General features: G+C 34.6%; 1 protein-coding gene across 1 annotated transcript in view; it reads left to right on the top strand.

Annotated features, from left to right (window-relative positions):
- CSMD1 (CUB and Sushi multiple domains 1) overlaps nt 1-26,921 on the top strand; it is a 948,047-nt gene that overhangs the window by 895,668 nt on the left and 25,458 nt on the right. Inside the window, exons 53-59 of the mRNA XM_054383599.1 lie at nt 5,020-5,193; nt 7,766-7,939; nt 18,256-18,444; nt 20,400-20,573; nt 22,698-22,880; nt 24,433-24,609; nt 25,537-25,716. Coding sequence (XP_054239574.1) covers nt 5,020-5,193; nt 7,766-7,939; nt 18,256-18,444; nt 20,400-20,573; nt 22,698-22,880; nt 24,433-24,609; nt 25,537-25,716 — 1,251 coding nt within the window. The remainder of the gene's footprint in view (nt 1-5,019; nt 5,194-7,765; nt 7,940-18,255; nt 18,445-20,399; nt 20,574-22,697; nt 22,881-24,432; nt 24,610-25,536; nt 25,717-26,921) is intronic.

Raw genomic sequence — 26,921 nt, 5'->3', positions numbered from 1 at the left:
AATTAGTCAGTGTCAATATGAATTTGGGAGAAAGAAGTTTTACAGGTACCTAAAGAACAGATAACGAAAGGTTGCTGAGCATTCCTTCAAACTGAATCCATAGTTAATAGTGTAATTTTCCTTCTGTGTTCAGATAGACATCCATATATGATCTTTTCATGCCAGATTGCTGGTGCTTATTACTACGTATCTATAACCGATAAGTAGTATTTTTATTCTATTTTGCCTACAATTTCTAAGCCAAGTTACTTCATAGTACCATCATAATGGATATTTTCAGTGCATGCTGTTACCAAGGTGCAAAACAAAAAAACAAAAAAAAAAAAAAACAAAACAAAAAAAAAAAGGTAAAACATAGGTTATCAGAAACATTCCTCTGGTAGGGTATTCTATTAAAATAAAAGAATAACATCTGCATTACAATAATCAGGTGTGATGAGACTACGTGCCACCTCAATCGTGTTGTAAAGAAAAGGGATTTTCAAGTATCATAAATTTCATCTTAGAAGGTTATTAAGACAAAAGTATGTAAAGTGTCATTAGATAAACATGATTTTTAACAGGGTATTAACGATAGCATCCTGCATTTCTGGAGATTTTTAATGACTGGAAATGCTTTTAGAGAAAATATTTTGAAATAAGTTGCAAGCCACAAGACAGTAATATACTGACAGAAGCAAAATAATTAACCTTGATGAAATAAGATATGGGGTTATCAGCTGCCTATTAACTCTGTTCATCAGTATAGAGCAGATAGTTTGATGTGATATAGGTGAAATGCAAGAAGTGTGCAAGCTATATTAAAAAAAAAAAAAGTGCTACTATCAGGTTTTTGTCAGAGTTTTTTACTAATCATTGCCAGACTAGTGCCTGACACCTGCATTTAATAATTTCAGACATAAAAATGTGTTAGTATTTATTCCTTTTAACTAACCACTTCATTCATCTGATCAGTAATCTTCTTATTACCGCTTTTCTTTTTGAAAAGACTGTACACACTGGATAATTTGGCTGCCAACATGTGCAAACTAAATGATTTCTGCTTGCATTATAAATAACCCTTTCCTGTGGAAGTCTGGAAAATACTTTTTTTTCTTCTCTTCTGACTCCTGAGAAATATATTTTACCACTGAGTACCCCAGAAGATTAACTATGGTAGCCATAAATTTAAATTCAGGGTTTTTTTTTCCTCACAAATAACACTGGAATTGGTGTCCATGCCTATCATCTTATCCCTTTGGTCATAATTAAAAACTCTATGTTTTCCACCTGACTATTTGTATTTTAAATGGTTTCTACAGATCTATTCCCACTTGTAATGAACACAGGAATTCTTTCATGAACTGCATTTAGAACAATGTTTGGCTTATAATACTTCCTAATTCTCTTTCTAAAAAAAAATTGATGGGTGTTGGTTTCTATTTAGTTGATTGCATTGTTGAATGCAGCCCTATGCTTAAACTGTTGGTCATGGATTGAGTTGAACCTGCTGCTGGTAGTCATACCATGCTGCAGTCACACCAGCCTCAAAAATTGAAGTGCTTCCTGAAACACGGATCTCCCTTACTAGATAAAGAAGATCATATTTAGAGCTGGAAGATAGTTAATCACTGTTTAGTCTTTGCTGTTTCAAAATCAGACAAGTTCTACAATGCCAAAAATGCTGCATAGTGCTGAGTGTGAAAGTGTAAATTCGAGTTATCACGTGCATTCTGCAGAGGTGGTATTTCTGCTACTAACCTTCTTCCTACCTCTACGTTCTCTCATGTAAGGGATGTTTACACAATTTATTTAGATGCAATTTAGAGTCCAATCTAAGACCCTAAATTTCCAAGAAGGTCAATGGAACTGTGCATGCTACCCCAGAGAACAATTCAGGAAAGATAAATTCTTAAATTTTAAAGCTAGATGATGTGACATCCACAAGTTGTGTATTCCTAAATTTCAAGGACAGCATGCACCAAATTTATTTCTAAGGTGCCTTTAGGACTTACCTGAAGCCTGTGAAAATCAGGAGGTAAATACCCAGGGAGCTCTGAATGAGCTTTTCCATTTCAAAGGAATGATAATGAGTCAGAGATGCTTTTACCTACACTGTACCTGCATGAATATAACTCAGAATAGCTATTGATGAAAATAGGTATCACTTTATTACCCACTGGTCTGTGTAGAATCAATTTATGATTTCAGACCATCTGAGTACACTGATTTCTCTATCTCAGGAAAGGGCTTGTCAAATACTTATTATTTGTCTCAAAAGAAAGCTAAAACCAATGACTGCAGTTAATGAGTCCAAAGGTAAATATAAGACTGAAGTCTTCAGGTGGTTGGTATTATATGCATTTGTTTTTCATAATTATATAAAGATAAATATGAATCACTAGGCAACCTTTTTTTTTTCCAGTGTCACTCACATACTCACACTGCTGATATTTCATATCTCTTCTGCCTTTTTTTTCTTCCAAGTATGATCTCACAAAACACATCTATTTGTGTGCGAGCTTTGTGTGAGTGATGCACATGTGGGGAATAGAGCAAATTAGAAGCATTTAAGTTTGCTTAACTCCATCTCTAGTATTGGTGGCAATTTAATCGTGGACTAAAGTATTTTTCTGAACATATTTTTTTTCCTGAGTTTTTATGACTTTCATGTGGAAAATTATATATATAAACAAGTCAAGTGCATACCTTAAAATCTAAACTTAAATATAATCCACTCCATGCCCTGAGTTTTTAGTAATCCATATCTCATGTAATTTTGTAATATATATAATTCTCTACATTTATCACTATTCCGCTGCTTACTGTGCTTGTGTAAAAACACATGATCCTATATTTAATATTTCATAGGTAAACTGCTGTATGATAGTGACTTATATTTCAAATTCAAAAAGATGTATCTTGTTTTAGTTTGTTCCACTTACTGAACCTGCCTTGAACCATGTGAAGAATTTCCTTAATTCTTGAGAACATATTCTATTAAAAAATCCACTAGCAGCTTACTTAATTTTCTTTTAATGTAGTTTAAATTGATTGGGAAATTACACACATTTTGTGCTTTTGCTGTGCTCTTTCAGTTCTTGAGTTGTAAGGATATTTCATTTAAATGAGTCAAAATTCCCAGAAAAATCATTAAATCCACTAGCTGGAATGATCTGTAAATAAAATGACTAACATAGTAAGTCCAAGAACTTGTTAAATCCATTGTTAAGAGAAAGTGCATGATACCTTGTATTTTACATGATGCCAGTTGATGCCGCTCAACTATCTTTCCTTTTGAAATTTCTTGTGCTTTCATGTGTTTGGCTTTACTTCAGCAACTGCTTTTCAATTTTTCACTACTTAGATGTAGATTTTTTTTTTAAGATCTAATGTATTCCATTCTGTTTTGCATAGATATAGTTTCTCTTCTCCCATTTTTCTACTGTTTTCATAGATTTCCTTTTCCAAAATCTGCAGTTTTCGCAATTGCCTGAATGACCCAATACCTGAATATTTATGGCCATGCAAAATCGTTTTCTTCGGAAGAAATTCTGATTAAAACTTGGGAAGAGATAATAGAACAGTAGAAGGAATCAACTAAAGAATTACTCAAAAACGCAGAGCTAACATGTGTGACTTGACTGGATAAGTCTGACGTGAGGGCATATGTCATTGTTCTGCTACATTCTTCCATGCTTGAAAGATGGGAACAACTGCAGTTACTGGAAAAAGAAAAATAAATTACAAATTCAAATTTTCAATGAAGGCAAGATGCTATTTCAGCTTAGTCCCTGGAAAAAAAAATGAGGGAGGAAGTGTTAGGAACTAATGTAATTTCCAGGCATATCCAAAACAAGAAAGTAATGTGTAACAGACAGGATAGAACAATCAAAAGCAAACTTTAATAATCTTACTGTCTTTTTCTGATGACTGTCTCATTGGTGGTAGATTTCAGCAGTAGATTTCTTCCATTTCATGTTGTAGCAAAACTTCTGAAACAGTCCCTTGCAGTATCCTTTAGCCACAAAAAAATAGGGGTTGGATCGGGAAGAATTTTTTTTAATTAGTTTTGCTTTGCCTTCCCCCCTTTCCCCCCCGCCGCCCCCACCCTTGTTTTGTTTGCTGCTCTTGGTTTGTGGAGGGGTTTTGGTGTGTTTTCTGTGTTTTGGGTTTTTGTTACTTTTTATTTTATTTTATTACCATTTATGGTATCTGTCTTCTAATGTCCAAATGTCTACTGGTGAGAAATCAGTGATTTGCTAAATATATATAATAATGAGGGCTATGTTTTTCTAATAAAATAACACCAGGACATGCAAATAAGCATGAAACTTCATTCTCTCTCTTGTTAAATCATTACAACAATGCTTGGACATATGTTTGGCTAAGATTCTCCAAGACAATTTCCAAGAATGATTTGAGTTAGCTTAAACCAGTACTGAACCTGGTAGGCAGTTTGCTAGCAGCTCTGCCTGTTTGGAGGGCAAAAGATTTTCTTTTTTTGGATGTAGATTTCTCTGTGCTGGTTGGCGTCTGCCAGAAAATGGTCACAACCATGTTCAATATATCAGTCCAAGGCAAATAAGGAATAAGAGAAATGAAAAATCTATGATGAAATAATAGTGTGAGTTTGAGAGTTAAAAATCTTTTCATTCACACTGCTTTGAGGAACCTTGCTAAGGTAAAAGGAAAAAGATATCTATGCTAAAATTGTCAGTTTCTGGCAATTAAACTGAATGATTTACAATTTCAGACATTCACAACATACATTTACCAGGCATTCTTCTGACACATTTGTCATTTCTTCAACTACAAATATGAAAATAAAAACCCTTCAAGTATCACTTCACCCCCAAAAAATAATTTGTAGTTTTTACACCTCAGAACTTTTTTTTTTTCTGTACAGTGCAATATTTCACTCTAATATATTGTTTATCAAAAGCAAGGAAAAAAGTTTGTTTTCCTATCCATATTCTTGTAAATGTTGGCAACATTTGTAAGAATATATGGTTTTGATGGATGGTTCTTTTGTTGTAGCTGGTCACTGTGGTTCTCCAGACCCAATTGTAAATGGCCACATTAGTGGAGATGGTTTCAGTTATCGTGATACAGTGGTCTACCAGTGTAATCCTGGCTTCCGTCTCGTTGGTACATCAGTCAGAATTTGCCTACAGGATCACAAGTGGTCTGGACAAACTCCTGTTTGTGTCTGTAAGTATCATTAATTTTTCAATGAATTCTTACTGCTATCTTGTACATAATTGACAGTGGATTAGATGTTCAGAGCTGTTTGATGTACTCACATCACATTTTATTAGACTTATTTTTAATCACAGGGGTCATTATGATAACCTGTTTAGCTCAGTTTCTAACCTAGCACAGACTGAATAACTATCTCTGCTAATTTTGGATTTCCATTGGTTCAGATACAGAATGACAGGCATTGAAGTGGGTTAACAACAAACTGCAACTGTATAACTTCATCTATCTCTTTGTCTCTCTTGCTCCAGGCATAATTTCCATGTCAAGTGAGGGCTTATGAGCCTCTCCCCTATTTTTTTCACCAGGAATAGATAAAACTGGAATACTGTTCATCTGTGCAGTTTTGATGGTAACTGCCCGTGTTTCCAAATTGGCCTCCTAATATTTACCAGTGTAAGCCCAGACATGGTATTAGATTATACCATATCTGTTAGAGGAAAAAAAATGTTTACTTTTGAAATACCCTTATAGTAGGAATTTTTGGTTTTAATTTTTTTTTTTTGGTCTCTTAATTCGCCTGCTTCTGAAAATCCCATAATTAATTACTGGTTTCTGTATTTGTTTATTCAACAACCAGTAGGATCACATTTCAGCCAAATACTTTTCGGAAGATCTTTTTACTTGCTGGTTATTTTCACTTGCTAGTTAATATGAAAGTTGATATCTGATTGTTGACTGAATAACAGCATAACACAAATCATGAGACTACAGGACATAGTTTAAGGGCCATGGTGGTGTTAGGTTGATAATTGGACTCAGTAATCTTAGATGTCTTTTCCAACTGAAACAATTCTATGAGACTAGCCTTCTTTACTAAAAACATATACTATATTAATGATGATCACAACGTAGGCTTAGTTATATAGATGGGTAATTGAAATAGATTTTTTTTTCTTCAAGCACTAATATCATTATTTCTTCTGGATTACATACTTTCTGTGATGAGATGGAAGTCTCCACATCGAAGACAGATGTGTTATTAAAGACTGGAGTATATATTTGAAATTTTTGTTACATTAAGTGGTTTGATTTTGCAATATAGTGGGCAGATGTGTAATTCCTTATCAAGTATTGATTTCAGACATGCCAAGTGTATCTATTTTCCCATGACACCTTAATTACGTGTGTGAATACACATGCATGTGTGTGCATAGGGCAGTTACTTGTATAAGGATGAAGAAGGCAATTTGTAATTCACCATTTAGATGGTGTAAAGCCAATAGCAGTCTTGGCCACTGCTTAGGTAAACAGTATTAAATTAATTGCACAAAATCCTAGTGGTGCTTGAAAACACTGTAATGCCAAAATTTACTTTGCTGGTTTGTTGATTTATTTTTAGGAAAGACGCTTTTAAGAACTTGTTACTGTGCGAATCCGCTTCTTTCAGTGGATCAGGCCAATGACACTTAGTGACTATCATGGAGCACTGGCAAAACTAGATACAGTGATTAAGATGCCAGTGTCTGAGATCTTTAGTTACTGAAAGGTGTTATAAAAATTGGTGTCCTGTCAACAGTAATGACTTCTAAACAGAAGTGATTGAATAGGGTTTGCTTTTGTTGAAAGGGGCAGCTGAATGGAATTATCTTTCAAGATAACTAAAGTTCATTTTGTTAAAAACTAAGACACAGAATTTGTTCAGGGCTTTTTGTGTGCAGTGTTTTGTTTGGGGTTTTTGTTTGCTTGGTTTAGTTTGGTTTTGGTTTGTTTTGGTTTTAATTAGAAGTATATTAACTGATTTACTGTGACCCTGGAAATTCCTTGATTTATTGAAACTTGATCATCTGTAAGAATTTAAAAATTCAATAACTAGGCAAGCATAAATTTGATCCTATGCATGTAGTAATATTTTATTCTGACATTCAGGGTTTCATCTCCAAATGCTGCAAATGAGATGGTGAAGGAAAGATTCAAGTAACTTAAGTTGATTTATTTACACAATTTAAGGGCTAAAGACATATGTTTATATAAAAAAGGTGTTCTATTTAATTCCCAAATATAATGGGAAAGGTTTACTCCCAAGAATGATTTCTCTATTGCTACAAGAAAATCTCATTAAATGATCACTGCTGCAGCAAAGCAATGCAAGAACTTGGGAACATGAATGCTTCAGCACTCCAGACTACTCTGAAACAGTCCATGGAATTCAACTTGTTTTTTTCTGACTACGTTTTAAAGATTGCAAGGAAAAACTTTGTTTCTGTTTTTATTCTAATTTATTTTGAGGAAATATAGTGAACTCTGTACATTTTTAAGGTCTAACACATATCAAATGGGTGTAAAGATGTATGCGCATATATGTATAATTATTTATATTGCAACTTTCAACATAAGGTAAAAGTTAGATTACAAGTTTTATTAAAAAATTAAGATTTTTCTCCTAGAAATTTGGAATTCTGAATAAATACATCCTATTTTAAATTCAGAAGGAAAAAAGCACCATAAGACCTCCACTTACAAGTGATTCCATGGAAGAATAACTTTCATTTAGATGCTAACCTCCTTATTTTTCTTTTAACAGCAATTACATGCGGACATCCTGGAAATCCAGCTCATGGCATGACTAATGGCAGTGAATTCAATTTAAATGATGTTGTAAATTTTACTTGCAACACTGGCTACTTACTTCAGGGTGCTTCTCGAGCTCAGTGCCGAAGCAATGGGCAGTGGAGTAGCCCTTTACCCAACTGCCGAGGTAAGAAACTGTCATATATTTTCAGCTCTCTAATGACTTATTTCAGGTGTGATCCTTTATCTTGCCTTCAAAACACTGGAATATAATTCAGAAACCTGACCTTTCAGAATTTATGGCCACTTTTATTTGAGTTTTTGCATTTTTATATTAGAAAATGGAGTTAGGGATGAGTATTGGGGAAGCTTAGCCTTTTCACTATTTTACCTCAAAATTTTCAGTCTGTGATCCCTAAAACTCAGTTTAGGGAGGTGTAAAGTGTACATTGTATCACAAAAGTTAGATTACATTGATAAATTAATATATTGGCTAACTGGCCTGAATTACTTGAACTATGGTATGGTTTCCATAAATGGTCCATTGCTTCTACTTAAACATACTTATGCAATTGAATATTTATGCATACAAAAAAAATCTAGTAATTCTTCTGTATTTTTGAAGGGTGTTCATAACTATAGCCTGAATTGTCTTGCCCAACAAAAATAGGAAATAAAAGGGAAAAAAAAAGTAAAATTTAGGTTGTTCTTTGCTTTTGTTTTTTGTTTGTTTGTTTTGCAAAGACAAGTCTGAACTTGGCTACTTATATGGTTTGGGTAAAAGGGCAATATTTGAGAGGTGAGAATGAAGCAAGGTTTTTTGTTATATACCTGTGTATCACATGTATATATTAGAAAAGGACAAAAAGAAACCATTTTAAAACATAATCCAAAGTTCTCAGATTTCATTGTGTCCTTTATAATTTATTTATCCAGATGCTAGTAATGTAATTAAGACTAAAAGGGAAACAATATCTTTATGATACCACTAAAATTTGTTCATTAATCTGTTGTTCGTATGTCATATGCCCCAAAATAGCTTGTATTGGTGTAGTACATGCCTACTCAGTGAAATCCAATAACATGTTGATCATATTTAATAATACTTTGAAATGCTTTCTTCTGAATCCCTGAGGCATACTGAATATGTTCTGGCTATAAAAGAGTACAGTTGTCAGCAAAGTGAAAGGCAGGGCATGAGGTAAATCATGTAAGATATACTGAAAGATTTCAAAAGCTTGGAGAAAAGTTTTTTGAGATACTGTATATGCTCTGTTGCTCTTGTTGTGAAGGCTTCAGAAGGAAATGTATTTTAATGGATCTCATTTTAAAAAGTTGCTCGTGCTTATATTCCCTTTTCAAGGCTGGAATTGTCTAGGTCCATTTATAACTTTAAACAACAGCACTGATTTCCAAATATGTGAACAAAAAACAAATAAAAAATGCTTAGTCTTAGAGATAACCTATGGAATATGCCAAGAAACAGAACACAAAGGTCAATCGATTGATCAATTTATCTATGTGCACATGTATGCATATACATGTTAAAAATTTATATTATATCTAAGGTAGATTTTTGAGTGTTAAATTGGAATAATTTCTCCAGAAATGCAATTGATAATAAGCTTTTCTTGAGTATTTTCTTTCACTGGAAAACAATCATGAAAGTGTTAGACCGATGTAAGTACTATGCTTTTTGAGCTTTGTAACTTGTCTTTAACATGCTAAAGGAAATTCCAGTTAGCAAAGTTGGAAGTTGTGCTAAGGATACTCATGTTGGGACTGAAAATCATGTAATAAGGAATTAGCTTCAGCCCTTGGTAGCTTTATTATTTCCACTTGTTGGTTTATTAAAAATCATATTTTATTACCATGTTTGTTCCTAACAATAATAATTAACTTCGGTGATTAGCCCATCATATATTTTCAGAGGTAGCTGATGCAATTTCAGGCTCAGTGTGTGTGGAATTAGATCTTGCCTTCTCATTAAAACAAGACAGAGCTGGCAATTCCTTCATTCACCAGGCTTAGAATTTATTCAACTGACTTAACTAGCATAGCTATATCATTACTGAAATGGAGAAACAGGAATTAGCAAACTGTTCCTATTTAGGCTCATGTACCTCCCCTCCCCCCCTCCCCCTCCCCCCCCTCTCCCGCCCCTTTATACTGTTGTGTCTCCTGTATACTTTAATTTTCCTTTTTAATTCATCACATGAGTTTGATCAAGGACAATCTATGGTCTGAAATCTTGTTTAGGAAAATTGTTTTTCTGAAAGTAGTGAGTATTATAAATGCAACTCTACAAAGATCCACTCACTTAAGCATGTCCAAGTCCTACAGCTTGCAATAGTGGTCAATATAGGGAATAAATACTTAATTGGTTTTTACACTGGAATATATAATGATTGATAATGATGCTTTTTATTTATAATTTGATATAGTTTGGATTTAAGGGATGAATCTGCATAGTTCAGAATGACTAGAGATTCTTTTTGTCAAAAAAAATCTTAAAAAGTTTAAATCTTGAGTTATATCATTTACATGAGAGAAAAACCCAAAAAGTTCCTTGTTGGTTAGATTTAAGAAATAATAAAATGCGTCTCAGTGATAAAATTGTACTGATATGGTAATTTTACATCTACAATTTAAAAGGAAATAAAATGAAAATTCTACTAAGTAAATGGCTTATATCAATTTTTCTGTTAAAGAATTGGTTAGAACTTGCGTAAAGAAAGTAATAGCACTTCTGGTATAAAGCTTTCCTGCTAAAATTGCCATTTACCTAATAGGTGAAAAACATTTGTATTAAAGTCCATTTTTAGTGATGAGTTATGAATTTGTTTAAGAAAGTAAATCTTGCAGCTCCTTAAATGTACTGCTGGGAAGGGATTGATGTTTCTGGCAAATCTGTATCATTTAATTCCACAGAGATTTTATGTATGACCTTTCTTTCAAACCTCGGTTGAGTTCACTTGAGTCAATAATGAACTTGGCTTCACTTCACTGAGACTCTACATGCAGTCACTACAAAATAGAGAGCACTGCTTGAAGCTATTGCAGATTATTTAATTTATTTTTATTTAATTTTATTTTATTTTGCAAGTGAGCTATTATTTATGCAAGGGAAACATTTTCAGAAAATAAGGCTAGGTAGTTCTCAGGCCATCTTTTGCAATTGTGCATTACAGAATCACACAATCACAGAATCAATAAGGTTGGAAAAGACCTCAAGGATCATCAAAGTTACTTCTAACAAGTTAAGTAACAAGTCATTTGCAGGATATTTGCTAAAGAAATTATATGAGGTTTTCTGCCTGACAAAACATTAGTGCACCCAAGAGGTCATATTTGCTTCTCCAGGGCCATGTGATAAAACACTTGTATGAAAGAAAGCATTTAAATCTATTTGTATATTGTAAATGTACTGAAAGCATTGAACTGCTTTACAATAGTATTCCACTCCCTACTCCAGAATTCTGATAATCTAATAATTATTTCATTACATCTGGTAAAACGTTTTGGCACAGCAAGTAAAACCTCTAATTCCTTAAAATGAGCACTTTTTATACTGAATTTTGAATGTTCCTTCTGAAGTAATATAATAATTAAAAAAATCTATGTTTTTGGAAAACTCATGTTCCCACTGTTCTTTCACAAGTGAAAAAAAAAAAAAAACAACAAAAAACTGGTTGGGATACTTTGTGAGATAAAAGACAAAACACATCAACCCACCTTTTTTAATAATTGAAACAAGAATATATCTTTAAAATTTATATTCAAATCTATACATATAGATATTTTTAGAGTTTTGCAATAGTCTTTCTGGAATGATTTTAAAATAATAATTTGTGAGATAGGACATTTTCATTTCCACACAGACTCTACCTTTGCCTTTATTTATTGGACAAGAAACATGTTAAGTAGTCAGTTTGTTTGCCTTTAAACTGACATCAAATGTAATTGGAAAAATTCAGATAGCCAAACCTCTCTTCTTGCAAGCAAATTTGCATGAGTAAGACTTGGTGCAGCCTGAATGTGCTCCCCCAGAACTAGCTATGAAAATATCAAATCCTAAACCAAATATATTCGGTGTGGATTTTTTTCCCCTCAGCAAGTTGGAACTGCTTCACATTTTGCCTTTGGAAGTGCAGAAAGCCAATCTCTGCACTTTGTACTTTTCATAATACCTTTTAACCACCAAAATGAGAACTGAATCAGATGGCCTCATCAGGATTCTGCAGTGCTGATTGCACCGCAGGTCGTTTTTCCATATATTATCCTTGAAGAGCTGCTATATTAAACATCACACTTGACCATATCTTCTAGAATGCAAGTATTTACAAGAAGGAGATTTTCTTGCTCTGATTACTTAGCTTTGGCATTGGATGAACCACCCAATCACTTGCTGCTAGTCCTTAAGTCAGTGTTACGTTCATTATGTATGTCAGGAAAAGTGTATATCCTGCTCCCTTCAGAATCCATTATATTTTCTTATAAATGAGCTTTAAGAGCTTTTGTCCTATTAAAAACTTGTTACTTAAAACCAGGAATGTTTTACTGAGAAAATCGATTTGGCATAGTTGCAGAGGTTTGAGCTAGCTCACATTCTCATCTGTATCAATAAGTCCAGGCTATTTTATAGTAATATAGAATTCAGGTTTCTCTTTATTAATTTATACTGGGTTTGCTATGAATTTGTAATTGTAAAGTTTTCCTTTCTTTATCTCATTACTGCTAGATTCTTGAAAAGTTTTGTTTGAATTCTTCTTATCAGGAATCTGATATCTACAAGGAAAAGTCAATATTGGTGTGTGTACTTAAGTGTTAATATGTTCCACTCCTTCCCTGAAAAGGAAAAGAAAGTTTTTGATGAGAACTGGTAGAAGGGTGGGACAGATTAAGACTGATGACCAATTCTTTTCATCCAAAGATAAATCATTTTTTAATTTAAGCAGTTTTCAATCTATGGTGGTATCAAGGAATCATATAAGCTGAGAAACATGATATCAGGATTTTAGATTTTGGACAGATTTTAATAATGTATGTAAAAATACAAAACACTGTGCTTCCTAAATTATTAGTTTAGTTCTATGGTTTGCATGGCTAGAATTTCTAAGATAAAAATCTCTCTCCACCTAGCCCACACTGAAAAAAATAACAACAATAAAACCAGATTTCTCTGTATTTGAGGCTTTTGCAAAGTGAAGTTGTAAGTTGAGCAAATTTTTTTGTTTATTTTCTTTGGAGGTTTTGTTTGGTTTTGCTTGGTTTGGTTTGTTGTCTTTTTTCTTCACTGAGAAGGTGAAGATTGTATATTGTTGACTTTACACTGGACTTTACTAAAATTCCAATCATATGTTCACAAACAGTGGAAGTTTGTGTCATAAAGTCAGAGTGAATTATCTACTCATTCACTCTGAGTGCCAGTCCCTATACATGTTCTAGATACCAATATTAATGCAATACTTTTCATATTAAAAGATTTACAAACACTCTTGATCAGATGGGGAAGCTTAAAGAAGAAACAATATAGTGTCTGTCAAGAAAAAAAAAAAAAGAGGAAAAGAGAGTGAGAACAAGAAAAGCAATAGTGTGAGTTATGTACTTTTAGATGATCATTTGACTTTTAAACTGAAAACTGCCTAAAGTACTCTGTCAGAGTCTTTTCATTTCTTTGTCCTCAACAGTTTGACTCTACTCAGTGTGAGGTTCCAAAGTTATCAGGGCAGACTTGAAGCATTCTTCTGCTTTTCTCAACAGACTAAATTGAGAGTGCCAGAATTCATTTCCCATGTAACCCTTGACAGCTGTCATTGAGAGAAAGCAATCTCCATCTACTCTCACCGTGATTTACAACTGAGTCCCCAGGGTGAAAGGCAATCAGGGAAACTACTGCCTTAGTTCTGTATGCTGGCCAACTCAAATTCTTTTCTAAAGTGCTCCTTGCTGCAGCCTTTCTTAGAAACAGCACACTCAGATGTATATATTTTAAAATCTGAAGCTGATCTCAAATGTTTACAGTTTAGCTTGATGGACAATATTCTCTTGCATAATAATTTGATAAGACTTCATGTATGATGCAAGAACTTTTGTTACACAGTGCACACACTTAAATCACGCATTCAGTGAGTCGGCTAAATAGATACTGCTGGTACAAGAATGAGAACAGTGGATCACACAGACAAATTGATACTTTGGGACCATAATATATTCCTTGAACATTCCATATTTCTGGTCCACATGGAGAATTGATTTTCTATTCCACCTATTGTATTTCAAAGAGAATTAAGACAGAATTGCTTTTAGGTAGCTTTAGGGCAGCATATCTTCATGAAATTGTTCTCTTTTTTCTTAATTTCTAATATTGGCTTTTAAGAAGCAGGCTTACCCATTAAACCAATGTTTCTGTTTTAAGCAATTGCATTTTGTTTTATTTTAATTTCGACTGTACTAAAAGTTAAGGACAGCTCTTGTGAATGCTTGTTGAAATTTAAACATAGAGAAAGACTGAGTGATCCATACAAAGGGAAGATGTATTTTTTTAGTTCATTGTATTTGTGAATATGCAAATCCATCAATAAGGGTTCCTTCAAGAGGAACCTTTACAAATGCAAGAATTTAGAAATATGCTTCACTTTTTGCTTCATTTTCATTAGAAAATTCTGATTTTAAGATGGGAAGAATTTGGCCAAATATTTCCAATGTTGTGTTTCAAATAAGCCAATGTTTATTTGAGTGCAGTAACAATAATTTTCACTAAATCATACAGGAGAAAGACATGTTTGCTCTTTCTTTTGAACAAATTCTAAAATTCAATTTTACTGTTTATTTTACTGTTCTTTTTTATTATTATTATTTGAGTGAAATATTTAACCAGTATTTGACTCTCTATTTTTAAATAAAGCAGTTTATTACTTTGAGCTACAAATAAAAGTAGCTTTCAGTCTTATGGTTAAAGAAACAGTACTTTCTGACATTCTGGTGTTCTCACATCTCACAGATGAGATTTCCACATCCCTGATAGTCTGTGAAGCCGTGGTGTGTTTTCTTCAGTTTTGCTCTGGAAAGCCTTTCTCATTTTTTCAAAATTGTGCCTGCACATTTGTTGTACCATCCTAATTCCAGCAAAAGAGTACCAGCACATCTGCTGCATTTCTTTCCCTCTTTCAGAACTTCAGGCCAGGCATATTCTCCCCAGAGCAGCCTTAGCTTGAAGGCACTGTGTGAAGATAGCAAACAGTGCTCCTCACATTCATTCTGTTTTCATGAAGACTCTTGAGAAAACATAGCAATGACTTTTTAAAATGGTGGTAGACAAGCTTTACTTAGGATGTGATAAAGTCTAAGCTCTTAATTTGTTTGAAGATTATCAATGTAATTTCCTTTAAGAACTTCCCTACTGCCCTGAGTTCTGGGGGTAGATATTCTTTATGGCTCTTGTTCATTGTTTGTTAAAAGCAGATTTTTTTTTAAATTGTTCAGAATAAGGTGTAAGAGGGCATATTATCCTCTAACTTAGTCCTTAGCACCTTTGATTACAATGAAGAGATAGGATTCCAGAAACTGCTTTGAAGACTGTTTTATGTTGTTACTGTTTAATATTAAGAAAAAAAAAAGTATTGTATTTTCTTGTCCGTGGAGAACTGTGAGAATCATGAAACTAAGGAAGAGGTCAGATCTATAGGCAGTCTTTTGATTCAAAGGCATGCAGCAGACATAATAATGCTACTATACTCTCTTGCCAGAGCTGAAATAGGATGTGCAGTTAATGTGCCTAGGAGCAGATGTGTCCTAGGAGCAGAGAAAGGCAAAAGAAACATTATGTCACTCTTGCATATCCAGGTATTTGAAACTGATAACCTTCATTTACAGAGAATTAGGTTGCCTGTATATCCATATCATAAAGTAAACTCAAAATATAAATTTTAGAGAGGAAAATTCTTGTAAAAGAAATTTTGATATCACAAGAAACTAAGTTAGGTAGACAAACATGAATCTTGTCCTAGAGCTTGGGAAACAAAGTCTAGTGATACGTATAAGTGTGCAATTTTCCACTAATTTTGTGGGGGTTTTAATGAAATCTCACTGTAAAAGTATATGTACTCTTTATGGCCAATTTCTAGTACTATGGAATGTGGTTGATATTAAATGCAGGATACTAAATATGCATTTCTACTATAGATCTATGTGCGTAAAATAAAGTCCTAGTTGCACCATGATCAAATTTCTAATACACAAAAGTTTTAAATATGATTGACAAACTGATATTAATTCACCTGTGAAGTATTAGAGTTCTAGGGTATTTTCCAGACAGCTTTTACATTCATAAAAGTAAATTAACTTCCATATATTTCTGCATGTATAGAGATTATGTAATGAAAGAGCTGTTCTGGTAGTCAAGATTACAACTAAAATGGGGAGCTGCCAGTAGAACAGAAAATTGTTATTTTGCTGTAGTTACTTGTAGGTATGCAGTTTCATTGCGAAGTGGTGTAGTGATTAGAGTGTGGAGACAGGTCTCCAAGGACCTGAGTACAGTTCTGCACCACTGAAAATATTCCATAAAACCTTAGGCATGAAGTAGTGATATGATGGGTCACTATACTGATATTGTGCTATGGTGAAGTTGGACATCAAAACTGCATTACTATATAAAAGTAATTTTAGGTAAATAGACTGTGGAATAATCACTTTTGCATTTGAAATTAGTTGTATCTAAATTTTTAAACTAAATTGTGCCTGGGCGTGGGAACTTAATTGCTTTTACTAATTAAGAAGATGCTCCAAAAATGTTTTCATTTGAACCAAGCAGCATATCCACAGGAATCATTCAGAGCATGGTTAAGAGGATAGCACAGGCAGCAGGACCACTCCTGATGAGCAGTTCAGAGAAATTCACCCAAGTCTGGAAGGCAGCAGAGCACAACAGTATAGGCATGGCCATTGTCTGCTGGCCTCATGCCAGAGAACAAGTGCTGTTGTTTTTTCCTTCTCATTGATACAAGTGTAGCTTCAAATGCTGTGGAAAATATATACATATGCAATGAGATTGTGGTTAAGGATATTTTTGTACAAGGCAACTTATAACTGTGCAGAGGATGTAGGCTAGTTCCAAACCCAGAAACTTTACAGCAGCATCTATGCAGCACTACACCATGTCTAATTGCCTAAGAAACAGGGTTAATTGGGATGCAGTGTGCATTGCTTCTGGGAGCTGTGCTAGTTTCTGTAACAAAGAATTGCACTGTGAATACAGACATATCAGCTCCTTCAGATCCACTTCAGTATTTTCATAGAGCTTCATGTTGTCGGGCTGTACATTTTATAGACTTTTGTTTGTATCCCTATTCTACAGTGATCATTATATTGCCAGTGAAAGAATTATACTTAGTTGACAGTGATTACTTAATAATGGAAAAAAGCAGTAATAAAGGACGTGTAATGTAAAAAGAATAAAGCTTTTTTTATTGATAGCATGCTTAAACAGAGATCCCCAGAAGCAGAAATTTTCAGAGTTCTTGAAAGCACATATAGAGACACAGACATCCATATCCAAATCTTTCAAAACTTCCGTAAAGCAGTGAGATTTTAGGACTTTAGGACTTGTGCATTAGTGACTCTGTATATCTTACCTCTAAAATGAGAATGCTATCTAACTTTTTTACCTAGGTTCTTTTTAATGAAAATTAATTTGAACTAGATTGTATACTTGAAATATTAATAATATTGCAAGGTTGTTTTTTTTTTAATTTATCCCATTATGTTTAAAGACAGGGGAGGGATGGTGGAGGCATTTATAACTTTTCAAATAGCTTTCAGATGAATAGACAGCAAAACTGAGAGTTTGCAATAGAGACCTCAGCCTATCATCTTGATCTACAAACAAGCCATCATGTTCACTGCAGAGTGTAAAATGGAGGATTTAGGAGGGCAGATACACCTTACTAAACAGACATGGCAAAACCCATAACTTTTTAGGTTTTTAACTGCTTCTGAGAAATAGCTTCATTGGTTTTGGTGCTTACCCTCACTTCTGCTCCACTATCAGATATTTGATTTTTCACCATCTTCCTTCTACATATTAATAGCAGAAAATGTCCATGTTAATGTTAGAAACAATTTTTTCTCATTACAGGCAATTAAAAAAGAAAACCAAGTGCTGTTTACACTATGCACTGATTTGATTTGAACTTGGTTTCCTTCACTGAAAATTTCCATAGAAGACCAAAGTAACCTGAACAAGAGAATGAGAAAATTCCTCAAATTTCTCTTCTATCTTCAAACCACTTGTATGTCCAAGAGTACTGGACAAGAACTGGAGTAAAATTATAGTATTACTTTCAAAGTGAAAATATCTAGAGACTTATTGAGGAGTCAGCCTATCTGGTATTCAAATCAAACAAAAAACCACAAGGGATATCAAATGTACCACAGTCACAAGGGACTAGTAAAGTAACTAAAAAAGCACTGTTCTGCTGATGAACACTGTTTGTCTTACAGTGGTGAACTGCTCTGATCCTGGCTTTGTGGAAAATGCAATTCGGCATGGACAGCAGAATTATCCTGAAAGCTTCAAATACGGAACAAGTGTGGCATACCATTGCAAGAAGGGCTTTTACCTCTTGGGCTCATCTGCTTTGACCTGTAAAGCTAATGGCTTATGGGATAGATCACTACCGAAGTGTTTGTGTAAGTACACATTCAGTCAGAATAACATTAGAGTAGTGCATAGATAGACATTGATAGACAAAAAATAATGCATAACCATCTGTTGAAGAACAAAAATCCTCTAGGATGAATCTACTGCAAATTGTACAGGTGAGTAAGAAAACACTGACAAAATGTCATGCAACTTGTCACTAGCAGCTAGCTTACATGGAACTCTGAAGCTACTATTTCAATGCCACAAAGTTAGTGTTAATTTCCCCTTTTGGTGTGTGGTTAACATAACTGAAAACAACTAGGCAAATACAAAAGTATTATTTGTATGTTATCACATAGATTGGTAGTCTCAGACTATTAATGCCTATCTCAGATTTTTTTTTTTTCCAGATATATTGAAGTGTGTATGTGAGAATGAATCTCTGAAATGTTGTGCAGGAAAATTTTGTTCAGGAGGGTCTTTTCATAACATCACTGCATACCTTATCTGTCACTTTCTTCTGATGTTTCCTACAATCAATTTAGTGAGCTTCAGATCTCTAGAAAATGACAGTTTGACTGACTTTAATTTTCCGTGGAGACGTTTTTCTTCTCTGGTCGTTATTAATTTTCTGACATTAGATTTCTGAATTACAATGCAGTTATAAGAAATTACAAATGAAATGAAAGGAATCTTTAATGTACAAGGAAATGATTTTAAAGATTTTGCTTTACAGACTTGTGATTGTTTACTTAAATGATTTATTTTATGAGTTTGTACTTTTATACATATCAGATCAATAAATGTAACTAGCTTAGTCAATCTATTCCTTTTTTATTCTTGTTTTCTTCCTACTACTATGTATCTAATATTCACATGACCTGGCAGTTGGTGTCCCTGACCATGGCAGGGGGGTTGGAACTAGATGATCCTCATGGTCCCTTCCAACCCTGACTGATTCTATGATTCTGATTTCCACAACAATCTGTGTTTTCAATATCTGTCAGTAAGAGCTGCTATCTGAAAACTGTATTTTTTCACACTTAAATAATAAAATAATTAAGCAAAATACAGCATTAAATATAAAGTAGCTGCATAAAATTGTTCACTTGGCAAGAATATTTTACTGATGCAAGCATGTGCCTCAATTTTTGTACTCTAGACAAGCCATTATGAAAATCCTTGGCTCAGTTCTGTTGGTGATCCCTTTTTACTTCCAGAACTGGGGTTTCAACGTGAAGGGGACCCTCCTTACACAAGAGGCAGAAAAGGATGGGAAACCTAAATCACCTAAAAGAGAATCATAGAATGCATTTGGTTGGAAAGGATCTTTAAAGGTCGTCTAGTCCAACCACCCCTCAGTAAAAAGAGACATTCCCAGCTAGATCAGGTTGTTCAGAGCCATCTTTCCACATGAAGTGTTTCGGAAGTTTGATAGTACTTACATTGCTTTTGGTTTTAGGTAGCACTCAAAGAAAGTCCTAGGTGTCCACCCTTTCAGAGCAGGAATTCCTGGCGTTGCTCTGGAGATAACTGACTGAGGCCATGGGAACTTTCAAATAAGCCTGGGAGGTGTCAACATTTCTCACTGAACTACTGGATTAGCCTGGGTTCAAAACCCGGGCAGGTTTTGAAAGTCCCCAGACAGCGAGACTCTACAACCTCTCTGGGAAGCCTATTCCAGTGTTCTATCACCCTCACAGTGAAAAAGTTTTTCCTTATGTTCACGTGGAACCTCCTATGCTCCAGCTTGTACCCATTGCCCTTTGTCCTATCATTAGATATCAATGAGAAGAGCTTAACTCTGTCCTCCTGACACTTGCCTTTTACATATTCATAAACATTTATGAGGTCACCCCTCCTATTCTCCAAGCTAAAGAGACCCAGCTCTCTCAGAAGTTTATATTGTGTGGAGGCAGCCTCATATTTAAAGATTATAACTATTATTCTTTTTTCTGTGCCATGAAAGCATCTTATAATATTTTGGTCTTTTCTCCATTAGCCATTTCTTGTGGACATCCTGGGGTACCTGCCAATGCAATTCTTTCAGGAGACAAATTTACATATGGCTCTATAATTCACTATTCCTGCACAGCAGGTCGAAGGCTCATAGGAAATTCTACCAGGGAGTGCCAAGAAGATAGCCACTGGAGTGGGACTCTCCCTCACTGTTCAGGTACTTATAGCAGCAATCGTCTGAATGCCAGTTTGTAACTACATGAATAAGGCCATTCTCGAGCAATTTTTAACTTCAGTCAGATATTTGTTTTGTTTCTTTTCCAAATACATTTCAATTTCACTAATAGCCAGTCAGCTGGATTATAGACATTTACTGCAATGTTCTCATACTCCCTTTGTCATTGCTTCGTAGCTTTGCTCCTTAGCTAGATTCCGTAGTTGTGTATACTGCAGTATATAGTGCCACCAAAAAAACTACTTAAACCTGGCATAGTTCTGCTTAAAAAGGATATATGTATAAAATTTTACTTTTCTGAACACTGTTTTGTGTAAAAAAAAAAAAAAAGGTCATCACATAGGAAAATGTTCATTACAAAACACCACATCAGAGGTACTGGAGGGTAAACTTTGTACATCATGTTCCTCTTCTCACTTACACAAGTATTTTTTATTAGTGCCACACTGCACAAATACCATAAACCTCTGCAGTGTTCTTGGTGCTGTCAGGAGGTACAGTAAGTTTGTTCTCCCCGGGATGAACTATGAAAGTTTAGAAGAAACCGTGATACATTACAAAATTTCCCTGAAATCAAGAGCTCAAATGAGTGTTGGCTACTAAGGACATCCACAGTGTGTGAATATACCTTTTAAGGGAAACAAGTCAACACCTCCTGGGACAGGTTTGCAACCTACCCCTGCCCCAGGAGAAAGGCCTCAGCACTTCCCACAGCTTGAGGTATGGACAGCAGCCTCTTTCTTTGCCATTTCCATCTGGATGGATGCTTGGGCCAAGCCCTGGGGTGGATGGTGCAGCCCCCTGGCCAGAGTTGAAGCCTTTGCCTTCTGAAGAGTACCCACTTGTAGGAAGCTGTGGCCTACTGCCATTATACCCACTATTCTGCCTTAAAGGTCAGGTAGGATGAGTGTCCTTGACCACCTCAGCCGGTCACAGACCACTGCCCTATTACTGGGTTACATAAGTTTCTCAGTAAGTATTCATTGAAAATGGTCTTTTCATAAGCTTCTCCTACAGTGTTTGAAACACTGAGGAAAGGAAGTGAATTTAAATCACTAATATTTTTGTGTTCTCTGCTGATCAAGGAGAAGAGAGCTTACTTAGTCTACTCACACTATTAGATGTCGCTGCCATCATGCAGATCTATGCCTAGATCTGCTTGGACAATTATAAGGATCATTTCCACATGGGGTTGGCCTTTCCTTGCTTATCTTAAGGCCACATTTATATTGTTAACACCTTTTCATCCAGTACAAAATGAGACATCTGAGATTGCACCAAGACTTTAAAATTTTTAAGGTCAGACACCTCTAGTACTCAACTAGATCCAGTACTGATCCCTGGGGAACAGCACTGACCACAGGCTCCCAACTGGACTCTGCACCACTGACCACAACTTTCTGAACTCTGTTGTGGAGCCAGTTACCAATCCACCTTACAGTGCAATCATCTAATCCACTTTTCTTGAGTTTAGCTATGGAGGATGTTATGGAAGACAGTATTAAAAGCTTTGCTGAAGTCAAGATAGATGATATCCACTGCTCTCCCTTCATCTATCCATTCAGTCATGCCTTTGTAGAAGGCTAGTTACTCTTGATAACCCTCTTTTCTTTCATATGGTTAAAGATGGCCTCCAGTACCTGCATAGGAATTTAGAAGATAAGGAAAATTATGAGGTATCATTTCATCTTTTTTGTGGATCTGTTTCAAACACATTTCTTGAGAAATTTGATTATGTTTCCTTTCGCTCTTGCTGTTATCTAATTATTAATAGCAGAGAAGTTGAACAAAAAAAATACAATGTGTAGAAAATATGTATGTCGAGAGGCAACAAATTTATTGAACTGACCAAAGATATGCTTCCTGTGTTCACGATTATCTTTCATCTTTTAGTTATGTCACATTCTATGTTTAGGTTGGTCTAGGTCTTAGATAAGAAGTATGTTAAAAAGACAGGTTCTTTTCATCTTTGGCTTTGGTTTCACACCCTTGTACTGAAAGAAAAGTGATTGTTTCTTACAGTTATTCTTACTCACAAAGGAGCATTTTTATCACCACTCCATTCACATGTAACGTCTGCCAATAATTCTCTGTTGTGTTTTACAGGAAATAATCCTGGCTATTGTGATGACCCAGGAGTACCAGCTCACGGATCTAGACTAGGGGATGAGTTCAAAATAAAAAGTCTGCTACGTTTCTCATGTGAAATGGGTTATCAGCTGAGAGGGTCTGCAGAACGAACATGCCTGCTTAATGGTTCCTGGTCAGGTGTACAGCCTGTGTGTGAAGGTAGGTACTGATACTGTCGACATGTATGACACCACTGGATGACATTTATTGATGATGTTTTATTCTTTAATTTAAAACAAATTCTGTGCTTTTATATTGCTCTGCAAAAATTAGATATAAAAGAGTTACTAAGCAGTTCATATTTTACTTTAAAACCTAAATCCAAACTGATAAATTTTTGGATTGTGTATTTATAAGAAGATTGTGAGAAAATAGTTCTAGTTTTACAAATACTGAGCCTGAAAATAGAGAACAGGTTTCTGATTTGAATGTGAAGGTAAACATATGCTTCTGATGGGAGATATGAAAATGAATATGATAAATAAATGTCATTCATCTTCTAACAATACTATAATCTTTCTGTGTAATGTCAAAGCTTGAAGGACTGGACAGATGATAAAATAATATTGTATTCTTAACTAAGTGTAAATTAATATATATTTCTCCGCATAAGTTAGACTAATGTTTTATGAGGTATGCTATTTTTCTGGTAGTTCTTTCAGAAGAAGAATATTTCAGGAAATCACATTTTAGAATAAGAGAAAATATTATAAAGATTTTTTTTTTACACTTTTTATGCACTGTCATAAATAGAGGCAATAATAGAAAAGTCAGTTTTAAAATTACTTCTTGTTTTTCAAGACCATTTGAAAAGTTACTTTGCCTAGTTCAGTAGAGTTGATGGATTCTGTAGTATCTGTTGTCTGCTACACTAAATGATAAAACCAAGATAGGACAAAATATTTATAGTATTCATTTTATTTTTTCCCCCTAGGGGTTTTATCACAGTATCCTCATCTAACAATTGTTCTTTTGCAGTATTCTTCAGCACAGACTAATCTCCTGTCAGTGTATATATCACCATAACTGTACACCATAACTGACACAGGATCATTATTTTCAGCAGAAAACTGAAGTTTTGCAATCTCCTTCCTTTGCATGAAGACTTTAAGTATAGTAGGACAAGAACACTCAGTGGTAATTTACCGTGTTTGAAATGCCACTGTTTTTTTTCTTTTTATTTTCCCTCCAACCTTCTGTTTTCAAGAAAACAAAACAGAAAAAATAACAAAGAAAGAAGAAAAAATCAACAAATAAATAACAACAAAAACAAAGAAAAAAGCCTCTTTCTTCAGTTTTTTTCCCCCTCTGTCTTTCAATTGTTTCCTGCTTAGTGTAAACAAGGATGAGATTAGGAGAATACTTTTCATCCCTACAGGTTCATGTTCCAACCTACTGAATTTTCCCTTCAGTATTCGAAACTTTTATACATAAAATGTATAATGCTTGATTGGATTCAAGGTGCCTTCCAATCTCTACCATTCTGTGTTCTTTAATTCAGTGATTCACATAAATAGGAAAATGAAAAAAATTGAATTAAAAAACATACAAGGAAATGTAATAAGTAAAATAAGTATAAGTGTAAGGATTATCTTACAGTAAAACTGGGTATAACTTTTTAAAAAATTGCTCATTGATGTGTTTTTGTTTTCCTGTTAGTCGCTTGTCGTGGAATTACTGATTTTATTTTTTTTAAACCTTTTCTTCACAGCTGTCTCTTGTGGGAATCCTGGCACCCCAGCCAATGGTATGATAATATACACTGATGGAATATTATTCTCCAGCTCAGTCATTTATGCCTGCTGGGAAGGTTACAAAACTTCAGGGCTAACTACCAGACATTGTACTGCTAATGGGACATGGACTGGAACTGCTCCAGACTGCACAGGTCAGAAATAAACTTTCTTGCTCTAAAGCTAGTTAATCATTTAGCCTCCCTACTGAAAAATCAGTATTCTGTAAGATAAAATAACACCTCTGTTTTCATTTTTTAATACACACCAGGTATTTCCAGAACTATCTTTTACTGAGGGATAAATAGATAACTCTCTGTAATTGTTTACCTCCTGAATGTCAACACTGAAAGTATAACATGCTAACAGGTGTTTCTCTAAAGTTTCCTTTAGTGCTCTTTTTTGGTTTTGTTTTGTTTGTTTGGGGTTTTTTGTTTTGGCTTTTTGTTAGAGTTTTTTGTTTGTTTGTTTGGGTTTTTTTGTGGATTATGTACAGAGGATGAAGTTCTGGTAGTTCTAAATCAGATTTTACCTAATTGAACATATTACTATATCCAATTGTGAGCCAAATGAGTTAGATCTGACTGATAACCGTTCTGCTAAAGACCAAGAACCAGGGAACAGCAAGATTTGGCTACTTTATTAGGGAAAGCAAGCAGCTAGCAGAGGGATGCTGTAAAGACAGGCGAACCAGGAGCCTCAAAGACATGGCCAGACCAACAACACATCAATACAGTGATACAAAAGAGAAGAGGAATTTCATAATTCTGCTGGAACTTCATTGTACCATCAATATTAGACACAAAATGCCTGGCAAAGCTACAACTAACAAAACAATCTGCAGTAGCACTAGAGAATACCAGCTTAAGGTAGTACATTTAAGCAACACAGTATTTGGCCCACACTGCCGCAAAGATTCATGTATATGACTTTTTAGCTAAAAATTAGAGATTACGCTTTTTATTTTGTGTGAAATCTTTTCTTTTTTCTTGTTTTTGTACAGTTAAAAAAATAGCTGTACACAGTGATGTTTTATTACAAATGTATGGAAAAAAGAAATCTTTTGTTCTTTTACTTGCTAGTGATCAGCTGTGGAGATCCAGGTGCATTAGCAAACGGCATTCAGTTTGGAAATGATTTCACCTTTAACAAGACTGTCAGCTATCAGTGCAATCCGGGATACTTGATGGAACCTGCCAGTTCATCTACCATGCGTTGTATAAAAGACAGCACTTGGAACCAGAGTAAACCTATTTGCAAAGGTAGGCTTTTGAACTTCAATAGTTTGCAAATACTCCTTTGATACTATACAGGAAATTCAATAATCAATTTTTATTATTTTTTTAATGTCAGAATGTTCTCTGGGATAATTAACATGAAAATGAAACTAAAATATTTAGCTAAATATTTGTGTAACATTTGTATTTATTTTGCACGTATGCCGGGGTATAATATCACACTAAGAACAGCATCATTAATGAATACAGTAGAACCAAATTTCTCTGCAATGAAGATTGTCAGTTTAAAATGCTCAGAATGAAGTACCCATTTTCCTTTTTGTGCCCTTTTATCTTGGATTAGATGGCCAAAGTACTCTAAAGAGATTCTGCAACCCAGATCTTCTATAAAAGAATCCCTTGTTGCAGCAGTGTATTCATCATAAATAGCCAAAAAGATGCTTCACAAATAGCTAATTACAAGTACTAACATAAAGTTCATAGGGGGAATGAGGCTGAAAGGCAAATACCACAGCCTGGTGAAAATTGCTAACGCTACTACAGCTGCTCAGGGAATAAATTTAACAGCTTAGGGCATCTTCTGCTTATAAGTGGCCTAGACTGCCAACTCATCTAGCACTGCTTTAAAGTGATGTTTAAGTCTAGCCTGCTAATTAAATTTTGGCATATGTGTTCAGCTGACTATATTTTCTGTTGTAAAAATCACTGACAGTGTTCTTTGCTGAACGAACTGATGTCTGAGTGTAGAAATGGTCATTCCAGATTTCAGTTTTGGCCATTTTTTTTCAGAAGATGGAAAACATCAGGATATTTTTAAGAGTTGTAGCCATTAATTACCAATAAAAGCAATGCCCATTGTATGCTGAAAGCCTTAGAAAATTAGGAGGTAAATAAACAAAGTCATATTAAGGGTTTTAGGTAGTATTGCAAAATTAGTTAAAAAAATGCAAATATTTAGAATCACGGAATCATAGAAACATATTTATTGAAATACATCTTATGTATTGAAAAGTTTTACCTAGCTCAGTAGCCTGTTGCAACAATGATCAGTAATGAGCATGTAGGGAAAAGATTCAAAACTAAGTGAGCTACATACACTTTTGGCTTCCAAAAAACTTAGAGCTCAGAGACTTCCGAAGCTTAGAGGTGGTAATTTTTGTATTTAAATTGGTTTCCTGCCTATTGCAGGCTGCTTTGTCAACAAATGAATGCTTTGTTGGAACTGAACA

The sequence above is a fragment of the Indicator indicator genome, chromosome 9 (genome assembly GCF_027791375.1).
Source record: "Indicator indicator isolate 239-I01 chromosome 9, UM_Iind_1.1, whole genome shotgun sequence".
Taxonomy (NCBI): Eukaryota; Metazoa; Chordata; class Aves; order Piciformes; family Indicatoridae; genus Indicator; species Indicator indicator.
The sequence above is the reverse complement of the archived record's forward strand: the minus strand, read 5'-3'. Positions and strand labels throughout refer to the sequence as shown.